At 35.5% G+C, this 27,156-nt stretch overlaps 1 protein-coding gene across 1 annotated transcript in view; it reads right to left on the bottom strand.

The window, feature by feature from the left end:
- Positions 1–8,879: 8,879 nt before the first annotated feature.
- The window catches only part of LOC112047583 (heparan sulfate glucosamine 3-O-sulfotransferase 1), a 59,774-nt gene continuing 41,497 nt past the window's right edge, over positions 8,880–27,156 (bottom strand). Inside the window, exons 5-9 of the mRNA XM_024084723.2 lie at positions 18,581–18,724; positions 17,676–17,891; positions 15,170–15,387; positions 14,804–14,961; positions 8,880–14,199 (exon numbers count right to left, since the gene is read on the bottom strand). Of these exons, the coding sequence (XP_023940491.1) occupies positions 13,994–14,199; positions 14,804–14,961; positions 15,170–15,387; positions 17,676–17,891; positions 18,581–18,724 (942 nt within the window). The 3' untranslated portion in view covers positions 8,880–13,993. The remainder of the gene's footprint in view (positions 14,200–14,803; positions 14,962–15,169; positions 15,388–17,675; positions 17,892–18,580; positions 18,725–27,156) is intronic.

Raw genomic sequence — 27,156 nt, 5'->3', positions numbered from 1 at the left:
ACTTTCGTCTTTATAATATTAGTGTGATACGATCGACATCTTCAAAAACTTGCTTAATACTGGTACCGCCAATAAAAAAACCGCCATAAGAAAATACTGATAGAACGATTGCATTTTTCAAAAGAAAATGTTCGTTTTTCTAAAATACTGTTTAATAATCTTCATAGACTAGAATACACTTTATTTCTTGTAAAAAAAGTTGGCAACCTTAGGGCGAGGGAACGACGCATGACGTCATCTTTCTTCGAGTGTGCAGCCGACTCCATCGAATTGTAAGACGTTGTCACGTCAATACTCGTGATAGCCCGATAAACTCGTCACAACATCTAAATATTCAGTTATAAGTGTAGACTATGCTTTAAAGATGACGTATTTATTAAATTCCACTTTTGCAATTCTTTTAAGCTATGGAAATACGGAAGAAAATATGAAATTGTTGATATCGCTTACATCAAGTTTACGTAACGACTCTTTCGGCACCTGATATCCAAAAATGTTTGATGATGATGGAACGCTGGCTTGCGACAATTTCTCTTGTCATATGGTATTTGTAAATTGATTACCTATCTGTATAACGAAAAATACCTATGTATACCTTAATATATATTTTTTTCAATAAAAAAGAACAACGTTCTTATATATATTTATCAACTGTTTTAGTTGTTTTATTATATATCTATACTAATATTATAAAGCTGAAGAGTTTTTTTGTTTGAACGCGCTAATCTCAGAAATTACTGGTCCGATTTGAAAAATTCTTTCAGTATTAGCCCATTTATCGAGGAAGGCTATAATCTATTATATTTTATCTCCGTATCCCTACGGGAATGGGAACCATTTACTACAGCGTCATTGGTTGTATACTTTTTTCGCTTTAAGCAGCGGGGAATAAAACTACAGACTTTAAAGACAATTTTTATTACTTTGGCTTACGGAAATCATCAGAAAACATGAGCGATTATTCAGGAGAATATTTCATTCGAAATAAGTAAAAAAATTAACCGCGTTCGTAGCTGGATTACAGAAATATAAGGGCTTTATTTTGTAATTTTGGAACCCTGCCATTCCATTACGTTACGCTCAAATCGTCAGATTTTCGAAATGCACATCTTTTAGATATCAACTCACCTACCATAACTGAATATGACGTGCTGGTAGATTTATTTTGGTTGCCCTAAACGTACCCACTAATATGGGTGGAGGTACTTGGTGGAGGTACTGAACAACGTGCAAGGTATATTCCCTTATGTTCATCTGACGCGCTCAAGTAACTGCAAAAATACTCTCTTCGGCTCCCCTACTATCATGTATTAGTATTTATTTTTGTACATTAATCTGCAGAGTAACATATTTTAATTTTGCTAATCGTTGCGAGTTTATTGTATTAATTGGTGCAATAAATTACAATTAATCTGTGTTTTACGCATGGTAAGCGGAATATGCATAGATTTTAATTATTCATCGCACAAACGTTACAGCCGTTTGTTGTGATTTATGATTTAACTGACTGTTGTCCATGACATCGTTCGCGTAGAATTCAATTTTTCTTTGAATTCTTTCTGTAAATCAATTGCAGATTTTACGTATGCAAGCACATTACTTCAAACTTGATGAAATTTTTTTTTGCAGATTTGTTTTAGTAACATTGGACGTAAATAAGAATTTTAAAATTTACTTCATTTATAATTGAAGGGTATATCAAATGATTACAAACGTACAGGCAAACGTCAGTGTCCATAGCACAGCCACAACCCCTTTTTTTTCAATTAAACTACCTACAGACATTCCTCGCTCTCTTCTTATCTTATTTTTTTTCTGCTTCGCACCCGGACCTCGACCTAATACAATAATAGCATTTCACGATCTTCGAGTACCAACCTTCCAACATACGGTCAGGGACAATAGGAGATTTTGAACTGTTAAATAAGGTCACAATAGGCTAGTTGACACTATTTATAAAATAGTCTTAAATTCATCATCGTTCTACTGGATTGAAAAAAAAATTTTTTTGACAATACGAGTCAAAACTTCTGTCGGTCATGATGGTCTATATTTCAACTGTTTCATGACGTCACGTTAACTAATCTTTTACAAACGGACCGTTTGACGAAAATGTTAGTTAACAATTAGTTTGACGTTTAGTCAAGTAACATTATGACCTCACAAAATGGACAGCGATTTGACGTTCGGAAATTAAAAAAAAAATACATGATTATAACTTTTATTAATTAATATCGATATATTTCGGACCCTTACACGAAGTCCTTCATCCTTCCATGTACACGAAATTAGTATTGTTTATATTAAATTTGATATGAGTCAAATACCCTATTCAACGCATAGTTTTTCGTTACATCGTGATGTCTAAATGGTAACAATTTTTTTTATTCTTTACAAGTCAGCCCTTGACTACCACAACCAACCAGTTTTGTTATTCACAGTAATTTCTATGTAGTAATAGTAGTTTATTACAAAAACAAATATTAACCCTTTACATTGTCTGAGGAATAACTCAATGGCTGTAAGTCTGCATACTACAAGATCTCACATTTATTCCCTATATTATTATTATATTTAATTGCTGATTTTTACAAAGCTTAACATTTTTGCTAAACCAGTATTTGATTACTTACTTTTTTGTTGTTTTGTGTTTATTCACGATAGTCACATTTATCTGTTTGCTAAATACAAATATTAACTTCCCAAACGTAGTACTTGTAAAGTGGTGGCTGTAGTAAAGTTTGTCGAGCAGCCAATACACGGAACCACTATTTGGAATATAACTTTCACATATGCGGGCCCGTCTCTTGTTAAAACTTTGCCAAGTCAGTAAATCTGGGAACAGCGTATTGGGGTCAAGTTGTACAAACTTGTATTTTGGATAACGATAAGAAATTATATGCCACAATTGGACGACATCTCTGGCGCAGTGGTTTTTTTAATTATTCTTTACCAATAGCCCTTGACCGCAATCTCACCTGATGGTAAGTCATCTTAGATGGAAGCTGGCTAACTTGTTATGAGTAGGTGAAAATCCACACCCCATTAGGATTTTGTCAGGCAATTTGTAACTATGGATAAGACTTGAGTCCACCAGAAACGAAACAGCAGTCGAAGCAGTGGGTGGAAGCCGGTGGCTCAGCGCCAGAGAAAGCGAAGTCAATCGCATCGGCCAGTAAAGTCGTGGCCAACGTTTTTGGATACAAAAGTGAAAGTGAACGTTTATTGATTATCTTGAAAAAGGCAGAAGAATTACAAGTGAATAGTACTCCAACTTTCTTGACCAACTGGATGCCAAAATTCGCGAGAAGAAGTCTTGCATAAAGAAGAAAAAGTCATCTACTATCACGACAACGCGCCTGTAAACAAGGGTGTATTAGCAGTGGAAAAACTGCGGGATATAAAGTATGATTTGCTTAGTCATACCCCCTATTCCCCAGATTTGATGCCACCTCTTCCCAAACATGAAGAAATTTGTTTCTGGAAAGCGCTTCGCGTTCAATGGATATTTTCACAGCCTTCCAGAATCTCACTTCCGGGAAGGAATACTCTTGTAGGAGAAACTCTGGACCTCATGTATTGAAGTCAAGGGGACGTACGTAGAAAAATAAAATCACAGTCTTATATTGTCCGGCCGAGAACTTTACACCCCTTGTAATATGATAGTATTTATCAAGCGAATTTTAAAATTTCAAAATACTTCTCAAGTTAAAACTTGTAGTTATTTCAAAGTAGGATTACCAAAATGTTATCATTCACAGGATAAATGGACTAATAAACGAACCTGTAGGGGTACGGGGATAAAATATAGCCTATAGTACCCGGGCATAGTTACATTCATGTTACACCCCTTGTAATATGATAGTATTTATCAACCGAAGTTTAAAATTTCAAAATACGTTCTAAACTTAAAACTTGTAGTTATTACAAAGTAGGATTACCAAAATGTTAGCATTCACGGGATAAATGGACTAATAAACGTACCCGTAGGGATACGGGGATAAAATATAGTACCCAGGCATAGTGTAGCTTCCCAATATTGAAAGATTTTTTCAAATCGGTTTAGTAGTTTCAAAGACTATTCAATGCAAACAAGTTGATACTGACCAGCTATTTTTTTACTGTTGCTTAATTAATAGTTATACAACATAATAGCCACAATGTCCTTCAAATTGCGTGGTACATTTGGTCCTTCCGATGCTCAGACATTTTTATTTCCTGGTAACTTAGCTAACTTAGCTTAGTTAGCTACCAGAACCAAGAATATTCATAAATAAAAAGTTGATCGTCTCATCGAGATGAAGCTACTTACGAAAAATTAACTTGATAGTAATATTGGACATACATCAATGATTTTCAGTTGAAAAACCAGCTAAGTTCAAAACACAGATCAAAGACCTTAAATGAAAAATTTCAACTTTGAGTTTTATTAATATTCAAAGGCCCAACGAAAAAAAAGAAATCAATAATCATTTCTTTCAAGTAGGCTCAGTTTACAATTGACACGTCAGTTGACTATTTGTAAAGATTCTACCACCACTATCAAAATTGATGGTAACCCTAATTTGAGGCGATAATGCAGCTCTCTCAAATTCGGGTCACGCTCTGTCCGGATTATGGGCCACTATGCGGCAATGTCCTTCCTTGTTCTATATTTGGTTCATTGGTTCTCATGCCACAAGCTATCTACAAGCTCAGTCTATCTAGGATGCCTATAAAGCAATATCCAATGAATACTTAATCTTCGAAACTACACATCTTTGCTTATCTAGTTGTGCTTGCGATTTTGTCTTATAAAATTATGAATTATTTTTTATTGTATAATTAAATAAATAAATAAACTTGGACAATTTAGACACATCTCTACATAGACCCAAAGTAAGCGTGTGGTATGGGTACTAAGATAGCTATATCCTACTAATATTATAAACGTTTGTATGGATGTATGTTTGTTTGGATGTTTGTTACTCTTTAACGCCGCTATTACTGTAGCAATTTGGCTGAAATTTGAAATTTGGAATTTAAATAGATTTAACACATACGCTACTTTTTATCCCGAAAAATATAAATTAGTTAACATTGACCTTATTTACCCGAATGTAGCATAAAAATCAATATATTCAAACCTAGTCATAATACCCAATTCTCGTTTGAAACGCTCGCAATAGAGACGGAAAATTCAATTTGAACTGTATCTGCAATATTGAATGAAGAAACAGAACAGACGTCGGGCAATCCGTAGGCAGAATTTGTTATCAATCAATGAGGTTTGATTGCTTTATACAAGAATCAAAAGGAAATGTTTAATCTTCCAACCAAATTAAATAGCTAGATTAGCTGGATAACAAAAGTTCTCTTATGTATTTTATATATTTTTGACGACCTCCGTGGCGCAGTGGTATGCGCGGTGGATTTACAAGACGGAGGTCCTGAGGTATTGAGGTTTTCTCAATTGGTCCAAGTCTGGCTGGTGGAAGGCTTCGGCCGAAAGCCTAAATAAAGTTTTTAAAATATTTAAAAATATTTTTCTCGAATAATATTGAAAATTACGGATGCGACGCCTCGTGTCATACTGACTCGAGAATATATTCGTTTTTGAATTTGTATTTGGAATGGCTGCATCCCTGCCGTGTTCTGTACACTCTATCTGCCTATTATTCTTTAATCTGTGTCTGCATGATATCCACATACACTGGTCTCAATGCAAACTGAGTGATGAAATGGATGTACCGGGTACTTTTAAACCGGCGTTTACACCCGGGTCGCCGATAACGTTATTCTGATACTATGTCACATAAGGATAACGCGTTAACATTCTTTAATCTTAATCTTTTATTTCTTACAGGAAAATTCTCAGTAGCAACCCAGAATCGAGAAGTAGGTCTTGCCTCTCTGTGCCTTGCAGAACACAATAATTTGAACACGATAGTGATCGTTACAAAGCTAAAAACCGCCCAAGTGCGTGTCAGGCCACGCGCAGTTTAAGGTTCCGTAGATTAAACCAATCCCTTAAGTAATGCACAAACATACCGATAACGATACCCTACACCACGGAATAGACGATAAAAAATATATCCTCACTTTACATGTATGGAAGGATCCCCAAAAATCTTAAATATAAGTTTCTATACTCCCGTAGCACACTATCCAGCAGGTACATTATGTAACTCGGTGTACCATTCAAGTAATCAGACACTACGTCGTTTTTCATCGTATTTTTGTTTATGCAATCATCTAACATTGTGTTTTCAACGAAATAACCATAAGAGCCGTGATAGCCCCGTGGATATGACCTCTGCCTCCGATTCCGGAGGGTGTAGGTTCGCATCCGGTCCGGGGCATGCACATCCAACTTTTTAGTTGGGTGCATTTTAAGAAATTAAATATCACGTGTCTCAATCGGTGAAGGAAAACATCGTGAGGAAACCTGCATTCCAGAGAATTATCTTAATTCTCTGCGTGTGTGAAGTGTGCCAATCCGCATTGGGCCAGCGTGGTGGACTATTGGCCTAACCCCTCTCATTCTGAGAAGAGACTCGAGCTCAGCAGTGAGCCGAATATGGGTTGATGACGAACCATAACTGCATATTTTTACATTAAGTGGTAACTTTTTTTGTTTCTACGATCATCTAACATGATTATTTCAACGAAATTACGTAAATAACTGCTTTTCGTTAAAATAACGTTACTACCTGCTGCTACTACTACTATACTAATGTTACATTACGTAAAATTACGACAATTGTGTAATTTCGTTCCAAACACGATGTTAGATGATTGCAAAAACGAAAATACGATGAAAAACAATGTAGTGACTGATTACTTTAATGGTACACCGAGTTACATAATAACCCTGCTGGTCCTGAAGGCCGATGATGATAAAGTGGCTGAATCTCTAAAAAAAAATAAAAAATATCACCAATGTATGAACATGGGAAAGACATCAACAATATACAAACCTAAATTTTCCTGTCAAATGAAACTTGGTCCTTTACGTCGGAAGGTAAACCTGAATACATTGTCTCATTAGAGGGAAGGGAGGGAATGATGAATATTGCATGCGACACCGAGGCGCTGCATAATCAGAGCCTTTATTCTGGCTTCTACAAAACTGTCCAGTTTATGATTTGTGGGTCAAAAGAGTTACCATTAAAACGCAATTTTTATGAGCTTTAGTGTGTGTAGAAGAAAAATTAACCGTGGCAGGAAATGAAAGAAAAAGGTCATAGGGTAAAAAAGAGTAGGCACCCTTACTTTCTACCCTTGTTCCTGTACTGTTCCTCTTGCCCTCTTTGTTTCAGGAAGGATCCCTAATTTTTTTGAAAATATAATATAGCCTTCCTCGATAAATGGGCTATCACTGAAATTATTTTTCAAATCAGACCAGTAACAGTAAACAAACAAACTCTTCAGCCTTATAATATTAGTATTAGTATAGATTCCTTTACAGAAACTTCCATGCAAGTTCATTACAAACAAATCGGTGCAACAAATGTCTTGATTGATGTTGTGTCGGTAGAAGCGATCGCTTTTCAGGAAAATCTATTTCTCAGTCCGCTATTTTGGAGTACTTGCCTGCTTTTCCATTAGCACTTGGAGTTCAATTTGTAAACTTTAAAGTTTCGATGTAGGTTTATTGTTCATATTTTTTTTTCATTGACTACGAGTGCCTTGAGAGCCGTGATAGCCCAGTGGATATGACCTTTTCCTCAGATTCCGGAGGGGTATGGGTTTGAATCCAGTCCGGGGCAAGCATGAAATGCACACAACTTTTCAGTTGTGTGCATTTTAAGAAATTAAATATCACGTGTCTCAAACGGTGAAGGAAAAACATCGTGAGGAAACCTGCATACCAGAGAATTTTCTCAATTCTCTGCGTGTGTGAAGTCTGCCAATCTGCATTTGGCCAGCGTGGTGGACTATTGGCCTAACCCCTCTCATTCTGAGAGAAGACTCGAGCTCAGCAGTGAGCTGAATATGGGTTGATGATGATGATGACGTACAATGAAAAGCTGTACAGGAAAAAAATATGGAAACAATAAGAACCTTTACATTTATACGAGAACGTAAATTAAATGGGTATTCAATGAATGCTACATGACACGATTAATTCACACAGAATAGCGCAGCAATTCGGTCGTTTCGTGGTGTTTTAGAAATAATCGTCAGAGGCCCAACGTTCACAGAGGATTTCAATTTAATTTCGTTGATGGGCAGATTAAATGTAGACGTACTTGTACGTACCAAACTTTAGCAACGCGATTGTTTATATACTGTAGGTATACTGTGACTATTGTACTTTATACATTACTAGCGAACGCCCGCGACATCGTTCGCGTGGAATTCGGTTTTTCACAAATCCCGCAGAAATCATGTATTTTCCGGGATGAAAAGTAGCCTATGTGTTAATCTAGAATAAAACCTACTTCCATTCTAAATTTCATCCAAATCGGTTCAGTAGCTGCAGCGTAAAGGAGCGCCGCAGCTACTGAAGCGATTTGGATGAAATGCAATAAATGAACAATCATACTTACAGCTCACACACGCATACACACACACATGCACAAACTTTTGGCTTTATAATATTAGTGTGACTAGCCACGAGGTTTAACCTATGTAGTTTCCAGTCCCGTGTAAAAACGGAACACTCACAAATAACGTAGCTTTCTAGTGGTAAGAGAATTTTCAAAATTGGTTCCACAACCTTTAATTCTTTATATACTCGTAGTATGTAATAAATGACAGTATCTTTGAGACCGTTCGTCTGTAACAAAGTCCCAATATTTCTAGGGTTAAGGCGCCGAAGTTTAACCTGAAAGTCTTCGGGTTCGATCTTCAACGATTGGTAAATGTTATAACAGGATTAAATAAAAAACCGATTTCTTATTTATTTTATTGAAGACAAGTACAATTAACTTATAGAAAGAAATTTCTGAAGATATTTACAAGGAAATGTAACATGAAGATTCAAGTAATAAACACTTTGTTAAAAATTTTTTTAGTGCATAGGTAACGAAACTATAGAATAAATACATGGTGATAATAATAATAAATTATATCTATACTTCAACAAAGAGAGATTTAGGGTGGTGTTCCATCATAGGTAAGATGCGATAGAGGACTATATAAGCGATAACACATTGACTATTTATTATATTTACTTAGCCTGCTGTCGGCAGTACGCAAGCGAATTCTTGTTCTATAACGCCCCTTTCACACGACAGCCCAGGACCAGGACAGGACCCCGTTTTCTGCAGAATCCCATTTGATGGCGAATCTGTTTATATGCTAGCGTTCATAGAAGCATCCCGCATGCGGGATCCTGCTAATAACCGATCCGGTCGAACTGTGCCATTCGGTTTTGTCACTAGAAACTGGATCCGTAGTCCAGTTAAAAGCGGGATCCCGTTTAATTACACATATATTTCAACAGCAGTGTTCACGCGGCTTCCTGCGTGCGTTTTTTTGCTGGACTCTGTTTTTAAGCGGAGAAATGGTTTTTTACTGGATCCTGCAAAACTGAACTGCCAATTTAATACAGCGTCCAGTTTTGCAAGAGACAGTTAAAAGCCGGTCCTGCAAAACTGGTCTGCCGTGTGAATGGGGCTATACGTTCAAACTTGAACATGACGTAAAATATGATGTAGGAAACTATCAATAACAATATATTATAAAAGATCTAGTGCAGAATGAAAGGGCTATCCGCATTAGGAACAACCTTCACCTATATGTTAATTGTATTAAAAGTGTTTTATCTTAAAGGAGATGGTCCATCTCAGATCCGCTCTTGTACCCCGAATCATTAAAATTTAAAAAATACAAGGATTTAATTAAAATCTAAATAAGTGAATAAATCTAACTATACTTTGAGTTATATCAAGATGGCGCCCATAAAGCAACTACGAAATGACAGTTGACAGCAAACGTCAAATCGACTACTGCATTGAAAACGTCATCAATCCGCCATTATTACCATGTTGCATTTCTTGGTTAGTTTTATTTCCGCCAGGGTACAATCCTGGGCTCCATACAATTTTGGACCATCTCCTTTAGTATGTTAAAAAATATATTGCGATTTTTACTGATTTTCTATAAAACATGACCTAACTGTTACTACCTAACCATTACTAACTATTATGATAGTTTGATAAGGATTTTTTAAGCCAACTTACTCTGTAAATAACTTTGAATATTAACTTATGTACATTATTAAAAACTTGTTCCTAATTAAAATTTTGTTATATTAATGCATGCTATCTGCAAAAATGATAATACATGTAAACTATAAGAATAGTACGTTGTGTTTGGAGAAATAAAAATATCATTAAGCCTTATATACCAGACTATACCTGACTTTATTCAAAACACTTTTCAACCAATAAACAGATGGGTGCTGATTGATTCTAATTGGAATCTTCTACTAAAATCACTCATATCGCATCAAACCACCACAGACACCTACAATCAAACATATTAAAATCCTCTCGATGGATTATTAAACGTAACAAATTTAGAGAAAATATACATTTTTGTTGTCATGTATCTAAATCATTTAAATATAAAAATTATTGCCCTAATTAGATAAAACTACTTATGAATGTGCACAACATTTAACAGTGATTAAAATTATCTATCAACTAATTAGATCTAAACCAATAAAGACTTAGTTTAAAAGATACAACTAAATAAACTAGAGTTTTAGAATTTAAACTATCGTGAGTGTTATTCATATTAATTGATTATGAAACACGGCTAAAACTCACGTGATATTACGTCGGAGTATGCCCGACTAGTTTCGAACCCATACGGGGCCCTTAGTCATGAGCTGGTTCTTGCATCGCGGCACGATCCAAACTGCGAAGCGGCTGCGCGACGCGCTGCTGCACGCATTGCGCGCGCGGAGAGGGGTTGAAACTAGTCGGGCATACTCCGACGTAATATCACGTGAGTTTTAGCCGTGTTTCATAATCAATTAATATAAACTAGAGTTCTAACTATAATTTATAACTTAATTGTAAATATTAAAAATTGATATGCTTGATATTCTTGTTGGAGGCTACTTGCTGAAGTTGAGCTTATACGTCATGGATATTATTTTAATGTTCAAAATTTTAAACAATTAGCGCCAAATCCCCCATTTGGATGAGTTACAATCAAAGCATCTTTGTTAGAACAATACGACTCTTATTGTATATTATATATGTTGATATTTTTAGTAGTAGTATTTAATAATACTAATTAGGTACTATTTTCTTTTGTTATGCGTGAATTTTATTTCCTTTTGTATATTACTTCTGTACACCCTAGCCTATATCTTTATAATTTTTATTATTAGTTTCTTCGTTAGGTTACCTGGAAGAGATCGCTTTTTAGTGATAAAGTCGCCTATTGTGCATTTTTGTTTATTAATTTTTTGTATTGTATGTTTCTTTGTGGTGTACATTAAAGTGTATTTTCATTCAATTTCATTTTATTTACGACTTTTATTTTTACCAATAAATAATGATATAACCTGATGTTTCAAAAGTGCTTGTAAAGCTTAATTGAATTGAAATAAATGTTTTTTTATATTCAATACTTTTGACCGACCTCCATTTTATATGTAATTTATATTTTTCGCTAACGAACTTCTACAACTCGTCATATTCTATGAGGAAAGACATTTTACATATTTAATAGAAAATATTTTCTCACGTCTCGCATGCTGAAAATATTGTTGGTAAAGCCTGAATAGTTTGGTAAAGCTTCAACTTCAGCAGTAACCATCAAAACGCAGCGTTTTCTCGAGGTTAGATACTACTATGATATCTTAGGTTACCTATCATGTAATCACATTTGTATCGTATTATGCGTGCTCTTAAGGTACGTTCACAAAATTCGGAATTACAAAACATATAAATATTCGTTGATCGTGAAAACGGGATTTAGGAAGCAAAATTCCTACTGAAAATTTTACCCGCTAAAGCGTTTAGTGAGTGCCTTCTGTACTCGGGTTAGGGCCAATACACACATTGATTCATTCATATTACCTAACGGACTACTTTCGATTGTGGTGTTTTATAGCAACATCCAGACGAATTTGGGATCGACATTTAAAAGATATTGACATTTATTTTTTATGCTCAATTTATGATTATTACGAGCGATGTACTAGTTAGAAAAAATACTTGTAAAAGAAATTTATTATTTTACTTACACAAGAAACGAACAAATTATCTTAAAGTATGGTAACTAGCCACGGCCGAAGCCTCCCACCTAACAGATGAATTAAGAAAACCAAGCTAGGAATCGAACCCAGGGCCCCCGTATTGCAAATCCATCGCGCAAACCAGTGCACTAAGGAGGCCGTCAAAACTTCCTCAGACAAGTGAGATTTATAACACTTTTAAATTACACTTTCTTAAGGTCAGTAACATTTTAAAGTTCAAGAAAATCCCTTTATTTCTGTAATAAGACACTCCTGTTATGTAACACCACAGTCTTTACTCTGGTAACACTCAAACATTGAAATAAATTGTGTTCCTTGGGCCTATACTTAATTTTTGAAATTAAATACAATATGTTTTAGGTATTATGGATATCTATCCTAGTAATTTCTAAGTAGGTAGTTACAGTGAACTATTTTGTACACCTCAAACAATCTTGAAGTAATACATATTACGAATTTATTTATTATTCGTGTAACTGAAAACTATACAAATATCACGTTGAAAGATATTTCTATATTCTTTAGATTTATTTGATTTAAAAATCGCGACAAAATGTCATCAAGTGTACTTTGACCCTAACCCACCGGTATTTGGTTAGGTTGTGACTCTTTTCTTCCATCTCGCGTCTTACCTATGGACATTTTATGCTAAATAGGTATCACTTAGACTTATTCAACTAACTCTTCAGTCTTGGACGTTACACTTAAATAGAAATACTTCTAAAACCCGCGTCGAATGTTTAATTTTTAAAAATGTTTAATAAAATCAGCGTGTTTATATTCAAAATTTCAAAACATGCTACAGCGTGAAACCCACACACATTAAAGAAGTTTTCAAATAGGATAAAGGGAAATAGTATAGACATATATATAGACACACAGATTTCGTTTCGTATTAGTTCTAACTGCTCATTTCTAAAGAAGACATTTCAACAACATTATCACTACGTTAAAATTAGCACTCTCGAATCTGGACAATATGAAAAATCTCTCCTAAGATTTGAAAAAATCACATCCACTAACACTAAGAACATAAAACACATTAAGACACATCGCACGACCGAAAATTACATCTAAAAAGAGAAAGCTAATAATGTAATGTACACCATTCATCCACGGCTAGGTATATTTAAGGGTTACTTAAAAATTATTTTCTTAAATTCACTAAAATTAATGGTTTCTTAAAAACAAAACGATCACAAATATTAAAATTCATATCTGTATATCTAACCAACTTTGTATAAGGATAGCACACAATACTTAGTTATATATAAAAAATATATTGCTCAGGGTTTCAGTGGGTCGGTTTATCAAATCAGTACGTCGCCTGTCATTTTATTCTATTTAGTCTGTATAATACTAGAAAAAAAACCGTTGAATTAAATTTTTAAATCATTTTGTCAATTTAATTTTTACATTTTGTTCCCTTTCTTACGCACTGCCCGTAATTTAAAACTGAATTTATCAGAATAATTAAACAAACATTATAACAAAATTATTGGCTAACGTGAAATTCTTTTCATCGAATCATTAAAATTATTCGTCTACAATATTAATAATAATCACTCGTCTTTATGTAAATAAATAATTAGTAAATCTCTTAAATAATTACCTTAAGCTAGAATACGCTAAAATGTATACATAAACATTTTTAAAAATCTTATTCACTACGATAATTTTTTTTGATATGTATCATTTACTTTGATATGTATTTGATCACATAAGATTGCATTTTCAGCAGATCAGTTGATGGATTAGTCTGTCAACTAGTCAGATTCTGTTAACTCAATCCTCGGGCCAGCCGAGATCTTCTCCGATTAGATCGTAGAACCGTTGGTTGTGCTGTACAAAAAACTTCCTTAATTTAGTGACGACTGCGGGGTCTACTCGAGGGTGCTTGCGCCCTTTTGTTTCCCGCAAACACTTGTCCGTGGTGTCGTTACGCAAGCAGTAGAATCCTTTAGTTTCGTTGAAGTAGAAGTTTTTTCTTCCTGTCGTTAAAAACGGCATTGTAAAAAAGTAGAACTGTAATTGCTTCAGGTCGGCTTAAAATGTAATTTTGTTGTAACGGGAACGATGTCAAGCGGTCTGGGTGTTGTTGGTAATTTTCTTTTTACTAAACGAAATACTAAAGTTAAAATATTAAAATAAATAACCAAAACAAAGGAAGAAACTAGATAGATATCTACGGTTTCACTGGGGTCGAATATTTATTGAAATTATTAAGAACCTTGCTCATTGTACGAGATAATATTTTTTGTTTTAAAATGGGTTGGTAGTTTTTGAACTTCTTCCCTTTTAAACATAAAGAATCTCAACTGTATGGCCCTTTGTTATAAAAATAGAACAAGATTGTCTTCAAAGGACCTAATCACTTCTTTGTGCATATGTTTTCTGTGACTTCACTTCAGTTTGAAAAAATTGAGGTATTATTCAGAATCCATGTTTATAAATATGACCGTTTATGTATAAAGATATTTTTGTGAAAAATCTGTTCAACAAATCTTTTCATGTAATCTGAATAGCTTAGAAATGCAATTATTTCAATTTCAAGTTTCATCAAATAATATTTACTCCATCTATAGAGGTGCTTACCAATTTTATGCTCAAGTCCTAGAAACTTCTCGATTCTTCGCAACTGCGGCACCGGATCTTCTATCAGCTGGTCACCGTTGACCACCAGGATCTGTTCCCGGGGAAACACCTCCAGCCAGCGGTGGAAGTACGCGTGGTACAGAGATATGGCAATTGGCCTGCGACAATTTATTCAAGCCGTAAAAATATATTCAAGTGATAACTTTAAGAGCCATGATAGCCCAGAGGACATGCTCGCTCTGCATCGTCGTGTCGTGTTAAATAGTCGAGCTACAACAAAACCTTAAAGAATAATATCACTACAGTCCGAACAGCCATGGGCATAGGAGTCGTATAAAGTAAAATAAACATTGTTATAAATGTTACCTATAGGCGATATTGATGGAACCATCCGGCGCTAACGCGAGATGTTCGAATGGTTTCGCAGCATCAGGCAGTGGGTGCCCGACTAGCGATACCGCTGGGGCCGACGGCGTCGCTCGACTACGTAGCTGAGTGTAGTCGGATATCGCGCGAGTCACTGGCTCTCGGACTATGAGGAGGAGTCTGACTGAGGAGTTCATTGCGCGGACTCTCTCTGGCACCTAAAATTAAAATCAATATTTAATAATCCATCCACACTAACCTATAAACCTACATGCGTCAATCTCGCCTCATTGCGATTTCGCGAATACCTGAGAATTCTCCGGACTGTTTCGTACTCTCTCTTTTTACCGTAATATGGTAATTAAAAAAATTTTGAACTACATTGTTTTGAATATTTTCTGGTAGTACCAATTTTCACAAATGTAACTTGAAAAATGAAGGACTTTCTTCACAGAATTTCAACCTATATTTTACCCCCTTCTGATTTTACTTTCGTGACAATAACTTTTTCGTATTACTCTCTCAAGTCGTGCCAAGTTTCATTTGAATTATTAAATAGACAGACAGATAAAAATAAATATTTTGGCTTCAGTATCGATTATAAAATAATGCCCTCCAAAAAACCATTTCAATATTGTTCAAAATACAGAATTTGACCTGTTACAGTTTTGTTATAAGTATACATAATTTACATGTAAGTAGGTAGGTACTGTAGGTACTTCAGATTTTCGGAAACTTTAGTTCCATCTAGTAGGCTAGTGCTCAATAGAGTAAAAAGAGTGAATTCTGTAAAGTTTAATATTTAAAATTTCAGCCGTTTTAGCAGAGTTTCTAAAGAGCTTTGTATCCCATTATAAGAGCTTGGAGTAATTTAACAAAGGCTTTTACCAAATGAGGAAAATGGAGAGCTTTGAGAAACAGCGAATTCATAGATACTAGAATATATTTATTTTATAAATTTATTTCAAAACCCAATTCAAAAGAGCTTGTAAGCGCTTATTTGAATGAGTGCTTGTATTGGGTACTGTACCCATTAAAATATATTAAAATTTATTTGTATAGTTACTGAAGAAGTTACTCTTGAATTAATAAGCATAACTATACTAAGACTTGTTTAAATAAAATAAAGAACATGGAACAACGTTTACATAAATAATTTTTATTTTTGTATAAATTTAAAAATGTTACGATACATATACAACGTTAACAAATATTTGTGATTACTTTAACACTTCACTGTAAAAAATAACCGGTAACTAATAAAAATATATCTACTATACCTACTATAATATTATACTAAAATAGTATAGTCTAAAAATATAGTCTACAATAGTTAAGTCTTTAAATATGTACCTACCTATTTCATTTTTCCTCCGTGAGTCGTATTCCTCATGTGTGAGGGTCGTGACCACCTCCATCTCTAATCCTTGTCTTTAGGATGGTATGCCATTCTTTCCTATCTCCGGCTACTTCATTTTTACAGGAAGTGAAATACAGCACTAATAATATTCTTTCAAGTCCTTATAAATGAGAGGAAAATAATTTTCCAAGTAGCTTCACTTTTAATTTTACGTTGTAGATTCAGCTAATTGCCCGTGAAACACTGTCATGTTCTTGTTATTAAAATATTCTTGGGGAATTACATTTGCTAATCCATTTTCAAGGTTCCACTGAATTATTCATAATAATGGACTACAAGCTTTGCAAAACGAAATACCTATTTCATTATCCTAATTAGGCAAGATTTTTCAAGAAAGATTTTTATTGTGTGTTGTAGAAATGTTAAATATTTGACACAAGGGTATTATAACAAGAACTTTATGGAACTATATTGTATTAATTTTATTTAAAAAATAACATTATTTAATTACGCATATCAAATATTTATTGTACATTCAACCTTTGGAACTTACGAGTATGATGTATGTTGCATAATATAATAACAGATCATCGATAATAAAATTCGAGGTGGGCTAGACCTATCATGTCCTGAAGGTTGAAGATTATTATAAGTGACAGAAAAGGAAACGCAGATATCAGAAGAAATAGAAAGCGAGAAATGCCCCTAGATACAAAAATGGTCACTGCAGAGCCGCTGCCGTGGTCGCACCTACTGTATACCTACTGTGGTTATGCCAAACACAGGTACATGGTAGGTATTTATTGGGTGGGACCACGGCTCTACCTTAGTATTCCTCGATTTTTATCTGAAATATTTTCTCCTTTCTCCAATACGTAGTTTGATATGGTTTTTAAGATGTAATTATTATATAAAAGTAAGTAATAAAACGTATATGCAAAGTAAAAGCAAAAGAAAGTACGTACAAAGAAATATCCAGGCATCTGTAAAATGTTTATTACTCGTTTGCCCGCAATTATTACTGAAGTATATAAACAAATAGCCAAAAAAAAATGTTTCAGAAAAATCCCATACATATCCGAGTCGCATAAGTCAATTTACAAAGTCAATAGCCTTCGCACATACGTCACATTGTTTGTTACTTACCTCGGGGGTAACGAAGTAGCTGGGGCTTTTCTCTATAGTTATTTGCCCTTTGAATGAAAGGGGCATTTTGCTTCGATACCACTCCAATCCGAGGGCATAGTTCTCGTCGCGGTCAAAGAAGTGGACCTCGCCTGACGCTTTCTGGACCATCGGATGGAGGTACAGCATTTCCAACAGAGCACGTGTCCCGCATTTACGTACTCCTACTATTAAGGCCTGTCCAAAATAAAAAATACTTTGTTAGATACATATTTGAAAATAATAACTATCTTTTAAATAACTATACTTACAGTCTTCGGGCCCAGAAACAAAATTAAAATTTTTGTTCATCAAAAACCAACTCTTGCGTTAAAAGTTTTGTCAACTACCAACCTGGTAAAATAATAAAATTACAACCTAATGATTTTCAAATCAAGTGATAACCTTGTTGTACAATTTTCAAGAAGCTATGTTGTCGGACGTCATATATCACATGAAGTCTATAAGATGACAAACTCCTCACCATCATTATACTCGTCATCAATAGCCATACACAAAGTTTCAACAGTATAGTCATGAATAAATATTTCGTTCCTGCACCCAAGATGGACTTTGTTAAGCTTGAAGCTAGGAAATCAATAAAATTCGTTGCATTGGTTTTCTAATTACATCAATTCCATGTCCAATAAGCATCCATGATTGATTACAATCGATAGATAAGGTAAGAATTACAAAAATAACAGTTCGAATGAACTGAAATGTTATATATGAAAAAGTTGTAAAGTCCGTCCTCAGTGATTTCAACTTGCTACCAACTTCCTACACCCTAATTGTGGTGTAGACGTCCAAGTAGCACTTACTCTAGCTTATATTGGCGGCAATTGCCACATGTCAGTGCAGAAATATATGTGTCAAGAAGTTTATACCTGGGGGAGACGGCGGGCAGGCCTCGGAGTGCGCGGGGCTTTCAACCTTTTCCTCAAAGCCATAGGGTGGCTTATTGAACGGCCGCTCTCTTGACTCTGTAATATCTTGCGGCCCTCGCTGGCAGCTGAAGCCATGCTCGCCGCCTGTGGAAATACACCACTTGATCTCGCTGCCTTCAAAATGTTGTAAAATACATTTCGTTTAGGAATAAAACCGCATCCGAGTACCCATTTATGCTACTTGGAAATATAGTACACGTTTTTTTACCTTTATTCTTTCTGTAACAGGGTCAAACGCTGTTTTTGTAATGTTGTAAAATTGCTTCTGTTTTGAGATGTTGTATAGCTTTTTGTTTCAACAGTATGTCAGATAACGATACGATAATACTTTGAATGGAAAAAGATGTTACTTAGCTTAGTTAATTCACTAAAACCTTAACCTGTTAAATAAGCAATATATAGATAAACTGGCAAAACGAAATGCCAGACTTTCTCTTCATAAGTTTTGATTGCTTGTTTGTTTGCATTGAATAAGCCCTGAAACTACTGGACTGATATGAAAAATTATTTTACAATTAGAATCCTACATTGCTTTTGATGAATATAGGCTTCATTTATCCCCGCTTTAGTTAACGTTTAGGGAGTGGGAACTACAAGGATAATACGGCGAGGCTACTAATAGTATAAACATAACATTGAGAGCCGTGATAGCCTAGTGGATATGACTTCTGCCTCCGATTTCGGAGGGTGTGGATTGGAATCCGATCCGGAGTATGCACCTCCAAGTTTTAAGTTATGTACATTTTAAGAAATTAAATATCACGTGTCTCAAACGGTGAAGGAAAAAAATCGTGAGGAAACCTGCAATCCAGAGGATTTTATAACTTCTCTGCGTGTGTGAAGTCTGCCAATCCGCGTTGGGCCAGCGTGGTGGACTATTGGCCTAACCCCTCTCATTCTGAGAGTAGACTCGAGCTCAGCAGTGAGCCAAATATGGGTTGATTATAATGATGATGATGAACTCCAACGAGTTAAGACAATCAATATGTATCAACACGACTTTAGTAGTAAAAGTACTTTGAGGAAAAATTTTTACGAATGAATTTTCTTTAAGATTCCTCTTAAATGTCCGTCTTGAAGCATTTGTTGACCCGACTACTTTGGAAAAATATGATTAAAAATGTTGTCTCTTTTATCTAGCTCTCAGGTGCATCAGCATTCGTTCAAAGACTCTACTTATTATATTATAACTTAAGTTTATTATAAGCCCGGCGGAATTTCCGCGCGCCGGGTGGCAATGAGGAAATTTCGTTCCGCCTTACCGGCTTACGAGTAAATTAAAATTTCTTACCGTTATTGTTACTTGAATGGCATTTTCTAATTAGAATTTACGTGGACCATTCGAGGTTGGGAAGCAGCAAATATACCTACATTACCAACAGCATTAGATAATGAAAGAAGCAGAAAATCACCTGCATTTTTATTATCAAATTACTTTTTTCTATGTCATTTTATTTATGTCACAAAATTAGTAATTAACAAATTTATATTTAAGTACATAATATTATGCATTCCATGTTTTAATTGGACCGAGGGTCGACCAAAAGTTAAGCTCGGTATCTACATGTAAATTTGATTTTATATGGCACATTTAAATTATATTTTATCGTGGGCGCTATTCGTGAAAATTAGCGGTTGTAACAGTTCAATATACACATAAACAACGTTCGAATTTGATTAACCAAAAGCTACTATTACTATACTTTTAATGTCATTAAATCGTATAATACTACTAATTTGAACTTTTATCTATCTGTATCTATATACGGAAGAGTTTGAACAAATGTGATATTCTCTAGAATACCGTACCATGAGGATGTTTGTTTGAAACCTGTTCTTCAGCACTCTAAAAGTCACCACTCCACGGTTCCAAGCGTCGACTACGTGGTTCAAGTCAAGGTGTCAGCTAATTTTTTATAATAAATTGTAACATTTTATAAAAGAACTTCATTTATTACCGTTTATCTACTCAATATCTGTTATCTGCTTTCATCAAACTCAGTGACAAACTTCTCACTAATCATTGGTTCACGACTGATTTCCATTCAGATTGAGAAGGGTTATGCCGTAGTCCGCAAATTAGATGACATGCGGATTACCACACCTTACCTTATCAACTCTTAAGTAAATGTTCATATCTAGATACACATATATAGGTATATATATAAATAGGTATATAGGTATTATCTATGGTTTGAGGGTCTTAGTAGAATACAATAACTCCATGGTCAAGAGGCCGGAGTCATCTCAGAGATGGCAAATAAGAATGGTTTGATCTACGACATTGAAGGGGAAGAGGAATATGAGTCCCATTTTCAAAGATATGGGTTACATTTTCAGGACCTCTTGACCGTAAATCCGGTCTTAGTTGTAGGCTCTACGCCTCTACGGCATGCTACGACATCCTCAATAGCTCTACGGCGTAGAACTAGCAAAGCTCCTTTCTTTCTATGCCCTTAAAATATTTTATTAAATATTTTTAAATGTTTTATTAGCACATATCTCGGCTAAGTTTTGTATACTTAGAGATGTCTAGAATAGAACCGACAAAATAAAAAATAAAGTCTGGGCCTACTAAGCTATGCAATTAGCAATATAAGTAATGCGGTAACGCGAGTGATCTTAAGCTGTAAATGTTTTATTAATAATATATTTTTTTATTAAAAACTAAATGACACGTGTCGGAAAGAAAAGGTCGGTGAACGAAAACATCGTGAGGAAACCTGCATACCAGAGAATTATCTTAATTCTCTGCGTGTGTGAAGTCTGCCAATCCGCATTGGGCCAGCGTGGTGAACTATTGGCCTAACCAGTTCTGAGAGGAGACTCGAGCTTAGCAGCCGAATATGGGTTGATGACGACGATTAAAAACTGGTATCGCGTTGTTCATAATATACCTGTACCGTTCTATTTAAAGTTCTAAAATACGGTTAACAAAAGAGGTGTAGCCGACCAAGCCCAAAGCTGTGCCATAGTTGCTTAGCTACTCTACATAGACTAATATGATAATTAATGTATCTACTTGCTCTTGGATACCATCATCGTATTACGACTTACAATGAGCCATGGTGCAAACAATTTTAACCCCTAACGTAAAGCATTACGAAATAAATTGGCATATTGTAAATAGAGACATGGAGTACCTCACCTTACTTTATGACACCCTGGTAGCTTTGCCTTGTTTTAATGGGCGTTTTACGATACGTACCAGTACTTACGATGCTATCGGCGTAGTTGAGTAGCTAATACTCTATTAGCTACTCGACTTCGTGACTAACAGATTTATCAACTGCTTTACAAATTTTGGTAATACAGAGTATGTATACATAATCTAAACTTATTATAAATCTGAAGAATTTGTTGTTAGTTTGAACGCACTAATCTGAGGAACGACTGGAATCTATACGAATATTAAAAAGTTATCATGTGAGGCTGGAGCGGGTAATCTCTAGATTTACTGAATCGATTCTAAATATTCTTATACCTATAGAAAGCTACGTCATTTGCTAGTGTCATAAGCTATGTTTATCCCCGTATTCCCATGGAAACGAGAACTACGCGGGTGAAACCGCGGGGTGTTGGAGTATTGCATAATTATAATAGAATTGATAAATTCGTTTTATATGTTGAATAGTAATTTTTTATTCTTTACAAGTTACCACTTGACTACAATCTCACCTGATGATGCAATCTAAGATAGAAGAATCTAACTTATTAGGAGTAGAGTTCTACGCGGACGAAGTGGCGGGTGTCCACTAGTATATAATATATTTGTACATCACAAATTGACTGGATTCGAACCCTTCACTACAAGAGCAGTATTTATAATCACTGCGCCAGGCCTATCGTTTACCAATGTTACATCTAGTAAATATAATCTCGAGACAATACACCTTAGACAAGCGACAACTACTTAATAAACATTTATTCCGGAAGGATTATCCCTAACTAGGACGGATTACAACGAGATTACACTGATAAGTACGTTCAGTTAAATTGTATGGTAAATGATAAATCACTGTCCGAATACAAAGGGGATGCACTAGCTGGGAACCGATTCTCTGAATATTGAATAGTTCCTACTTCCATACACCGACATGAATTGACCGTCTTCTGAAATATCGGTCTTATTTCTTTAACAATAAGAGCTACGTTTTCGAACTTAAATTCGCTATTATATATTCGCCACATGTTCATTTGCTTAATACATTTACTTAGTAATTAAATCTCAAAATCAGGCTGACGTCAAGTTGCAACTTGCTTCTGAGTCGTGTTTAATCGAAACAATGTTGATGCTACGATGTAACTAAGTACGTGCTTCGGAAAGCACGAAAAGCTGTTGGTACAACACTACGCTGGGTAACTAAGTCCTTGCCTCGGAGAGCACGTAAAGTTGTCGCTTTGATTACTTTACTGTATTGTCAGTCTATAAAAGTAAGATAAAGTTTACAGAAGTGATTGTCTAAAGACTGTTGGCTTGCATAATATCTTCTACGATTCATAAAGTAAGGTAAAATATTACGTGTGTTAGTGCTTCGTTCCTATGCGGTTGTCTCATGCTACAGTTAATGAGGTTGAACAAAATAATAATGAGTTATTGAGTTGTTTTAAGATACTCTCAATCCAAAAGATTTTCTAAAGTTGGGAATGGCGGTTGCATGCCTCGGAGAGTACTAAAAGCTGTTGGTACAACATTACGCTGGGTAAAGAAGCCCATACCTCAGAGAGCACGTCGTCGCTCTGATTACTTTACTGTCGTATCAGTCTATGAAAGCAAGATTAAGTTTACAGACTTGTTTGTCTAAACACTGCTGGCTTGCATAATATCTTTCATTAAAGTTAAGTAAAGGTTTATGTTTAAAAAAATAATAAGTATTATAATATTTTTTTAAATAACGCTCGATGCAATAGTTTTTTTAATTGGGAAGGAGGCGTCAAAGATTCATTTGTGTGCATCAGAGAGCATGTAAAGCTATTGGTACAATAACTATTTTTTCTCCTGGTGTCTGGCATTACAAATTTGCCTTACAATTCATAATTGTCAATAAAAAGTTTACTGTTACAAGTTCATCGATTAGTGTTTTATTAACATTCAATATTTATATTACTGTAAAGGGAAGGTATCAGTTTTGGTATAAATAATATAGTATTGACTGGGGGTGGTGACTTGAGCTCAGTTGTATGTTAGACATTGTAGACACCGTCACGCTGTTAGTCGCGTTAGTCGCGATTCTGTGAAATAATGTTTTGTGTTGTAATTACTGTTTATCATAAATTGTTTAATGCGGACATGGAGAACATGTCGGGCAGGGAAGGTGAGTGTTAATGTATTATAAAGGGATACCTTAAACCTACTCTCAAGGTCACAAGTCCTGGGACCTGCTCGAGGTGTTTCCTCTACAAAATAATGGTATTATCAATGTCACTGCTACCCGTCATGTCCCGTTATCTCTGTGTATTTTGACGGCCTCCGTGGCGCAGTGGTATTTGCGGTGGATTTACAAGACGGAGGTCCTGGTTTCGATCCCCGGCTGGGCCGATTGAAGTTTTCTTAATTTGTCCAGGTCTGGCTGGTGGAAGGCTTCGGCCGTGGCTAGTTACTACCCTACCGACAAAGACGTACCGCCAAGCGATTTAGTGTTCTGGTGCGATGTCGTGTAGAAACCGAAAGGGGTGTGGATTTTCATTCTCCTCCTAACAAATTAGTCCGCTTCCGTCTTAGATTGCATCATCACTTACAATCAGGTGAGATTGCAGTCAAGGACTAACTTGTAAAGAATAAAAAAAAAGAAGAAAAATACTCTACTTGGTCAGAAGGACTACATTATTCTAATTATTGAGTAAATGTGACACTGAGAATTTTGTGTAAAACAAACGTTTCAATATTTTGCCTTTAATCTAAATTAACAGTACTGTCGGTACAATTAAAGTTATATGTTTATTTTGTACAAGCTTTGACTTTCATTGAAACATTTGCCCCTAAAAGGAAACCTTTTAATTTAACATTCTAGAAAACGACGTCTGCCGATCGTAACTTTAAGTGACATTTATGTCGGCGATCGTTCCTTTTGATTAAGCTGTTAACATTTTGCCTTATTTTAATGAACATAAAAGGCTACTTTCATTAAAATTTTGTAAATATACTTTCAAAGTAATGGGATACAAAAGCAATTATCTACGGTTTTACAGGGATTCGTATACAATGTTTTTAATTAAAGCCAACTGTAAAAAGGTCTGATAAAATGGAAATTAAGGGAAATGTAACGCCGACATTTTGGCGAGTTTATATTATCCGCCAACGTTTTTCTAAACAAAATAAGCGAGAGATTTTTTTCACACAAATTAGCGAGTTTTACATCAACGTGAAATAATGAATACCTAAATTATTATGTGCTAGCTGATGTCTGTGACTTCGTCTACGTGAAATCAGTTTTCACGAATCCTGCGGGAATCATATTTTTTTTTATTATTCTTTACAAGTTAGCCCTTGTCTACAATCTCACCTGATGGTAAGTGATGATGCAATCTAAGATGGAAGCGGGCTAACTTATTAGGAGGAGAATGAAAATCCACACCCCTTTCGTTGGAGGTTGGTTGGAGGCTTCGGCCGTGGCTAGTCACCACCCTACCGGCAAAGACGTACCGCCAAGCGATTTAGCGTTCCGGTACGATGCCGTGTAGAAATCGAAAGGGGTGTGGATATTCATTCTCCTCCTAACAAGTTAGCACGCTTCCATCTTAGACTGCATCATCACTTGCCATCAGGTGAGATTGTAGTCAAGGGCTAACTTGTAAAAAACAAAAAAAGTAGCTTTTGCGTGAAAGAGTAAAAAACATTCAATTTTATATTATTGGTAGTATTCAAAATAGTCAGCCATTACAAACAGCGTATTGATATGATATTAGATAACAGAATCACATAAACGATATGAAATACGATTTATGAAATGCAGCTAATAAACTCGATTACCTCAGGGAAATCAAAATTCGAGGAAGATATATTTTCCCATTGGAAATATTAATTCGCCTCGTCATGTACAACTAAATTGTAAAACTACGAATAACAATAGTTTGTGTAATCGACATATCATTATTTATTTATAAACTAATCTGGCTGTGCTCCCGCGGGAAAATCGTCGTTAAAAGTTTATGAACGATTTATTTACTTTAGAAGCTTACTTGTATTTTACCTCGCTACGTCGGCAGCAGGAGACAATAAAACCACATTGTTTGCAACTAAGTGACCGATAATGTGCACGCTCCCATTTCAAAGACGTACATTATTTATTTATTTACAATGAAATACTTTGTACTCTATTTAGACGATGGATTTTCTGTATATATACTAGCATTGCCCTGCAATTTCAACCGCGTAGTTCCCGTGAGAAAAACGAGGAAAAATAAACATAATACTTACAATACGGGATAAAATATAGGTTAAGATACTTACAAATAACGTAGCTTTCTAGTTTTCGAAATCGGCTTAGTAGATACAGATATAATAATATTACAAAATTTATATCTTTATAATAGTAGTAAAAATATACCTAACATTTGAAACATAAGTATAATTTCTAGACAGTAACATGATAGTAACACTATATTTTTACATACATTACAGTCAGGTCAGGTCAGGTCATGTCAGATAGACTACAATGTGACAAATCTTATGAATATCTAATGCTAGATGTTCCGGAGTAGGGTGTCAAATTCGAGGTATCCTGGGACAGTTGAATATACTGACTGTGCTAGATTATATTATATTTTATTGTGCAATGGTGAAAATACATGACTGATATTTTGCGGGCTTTACTGTAAAACGCGTAGTAACTAGATTTAGTATAGCAAAACTTGACTTATATTAGTCCGTTTTGTGTAATAGTTTCGTTAAAACCACAATTTCATTGATTGGAACTCACTCTTATACTGTAGTGTTGTTGCACATGGAAGTTGAGGAACAGAGAGAGAAACGTGACGGGGAGAAGGGTCGCGTAGAGCTTGGGTTTCGTCACCACCACTACCAGCACGCAGTCAAACTTATTTGTACGCGTTAGGGCAAGCTGTCGTGCAGCACGTGGAAGGTGAGGAACAGAGAGAGACACGTGACGGGGAGAAAGGTCGCGTAGAGCTTGGGTTGCGTCATTACCACTACCAGCACACAGTCAAACTTACTTGTATGCTGTTGAGCGCGCCGTCGTACAGCACGTGGAAGGTGAGGAACAGAGAGAGAAGCGTGACGGGTAGAAGGGCCGAGTCGAGCTTGGGTTGCGTCGCCACCGTCACCAGCACACAGTCAAACTTACTTGTATGCTGTAGAGCGCGCTGTCGTACAGCACGTGAAAGGTGAGGAACAGAGAGAGAAACGTGACGGGGTGAAGGGTCGCGTAGAGCTTGGGTTTCGTCACCACCACTACTAGCACACAGTCAAACTTACTTGTACGCGTTAGAGCGCGCTGTCGTACAGCACGTGGAATGTAAGAAACAGAGAGAGAAGCGTGACGGGAGAAGGGCCGCGT

Source organism: Bicyclus anynana, chromosome 5 (assembly GCF_947172395.1).
Source record: "Bicyclus anynana chromosome 5, ilBicAnyn1.1, whole genome shotgun sequence".
In the NCBI taxonomy this organism is placed as follows: domain Eukaryota; kingdom Metazoa; phylum Arthropoda; class Insecta; order Lepidoptera; family Nymphalidae; genus Bicyclus; species Bicyclus anynana.
The sequence above is the reverse complement of the archived record's forward strand: the minus strand, read 5'-3'. Positions and strand labels throughout refer to the sequence as shown.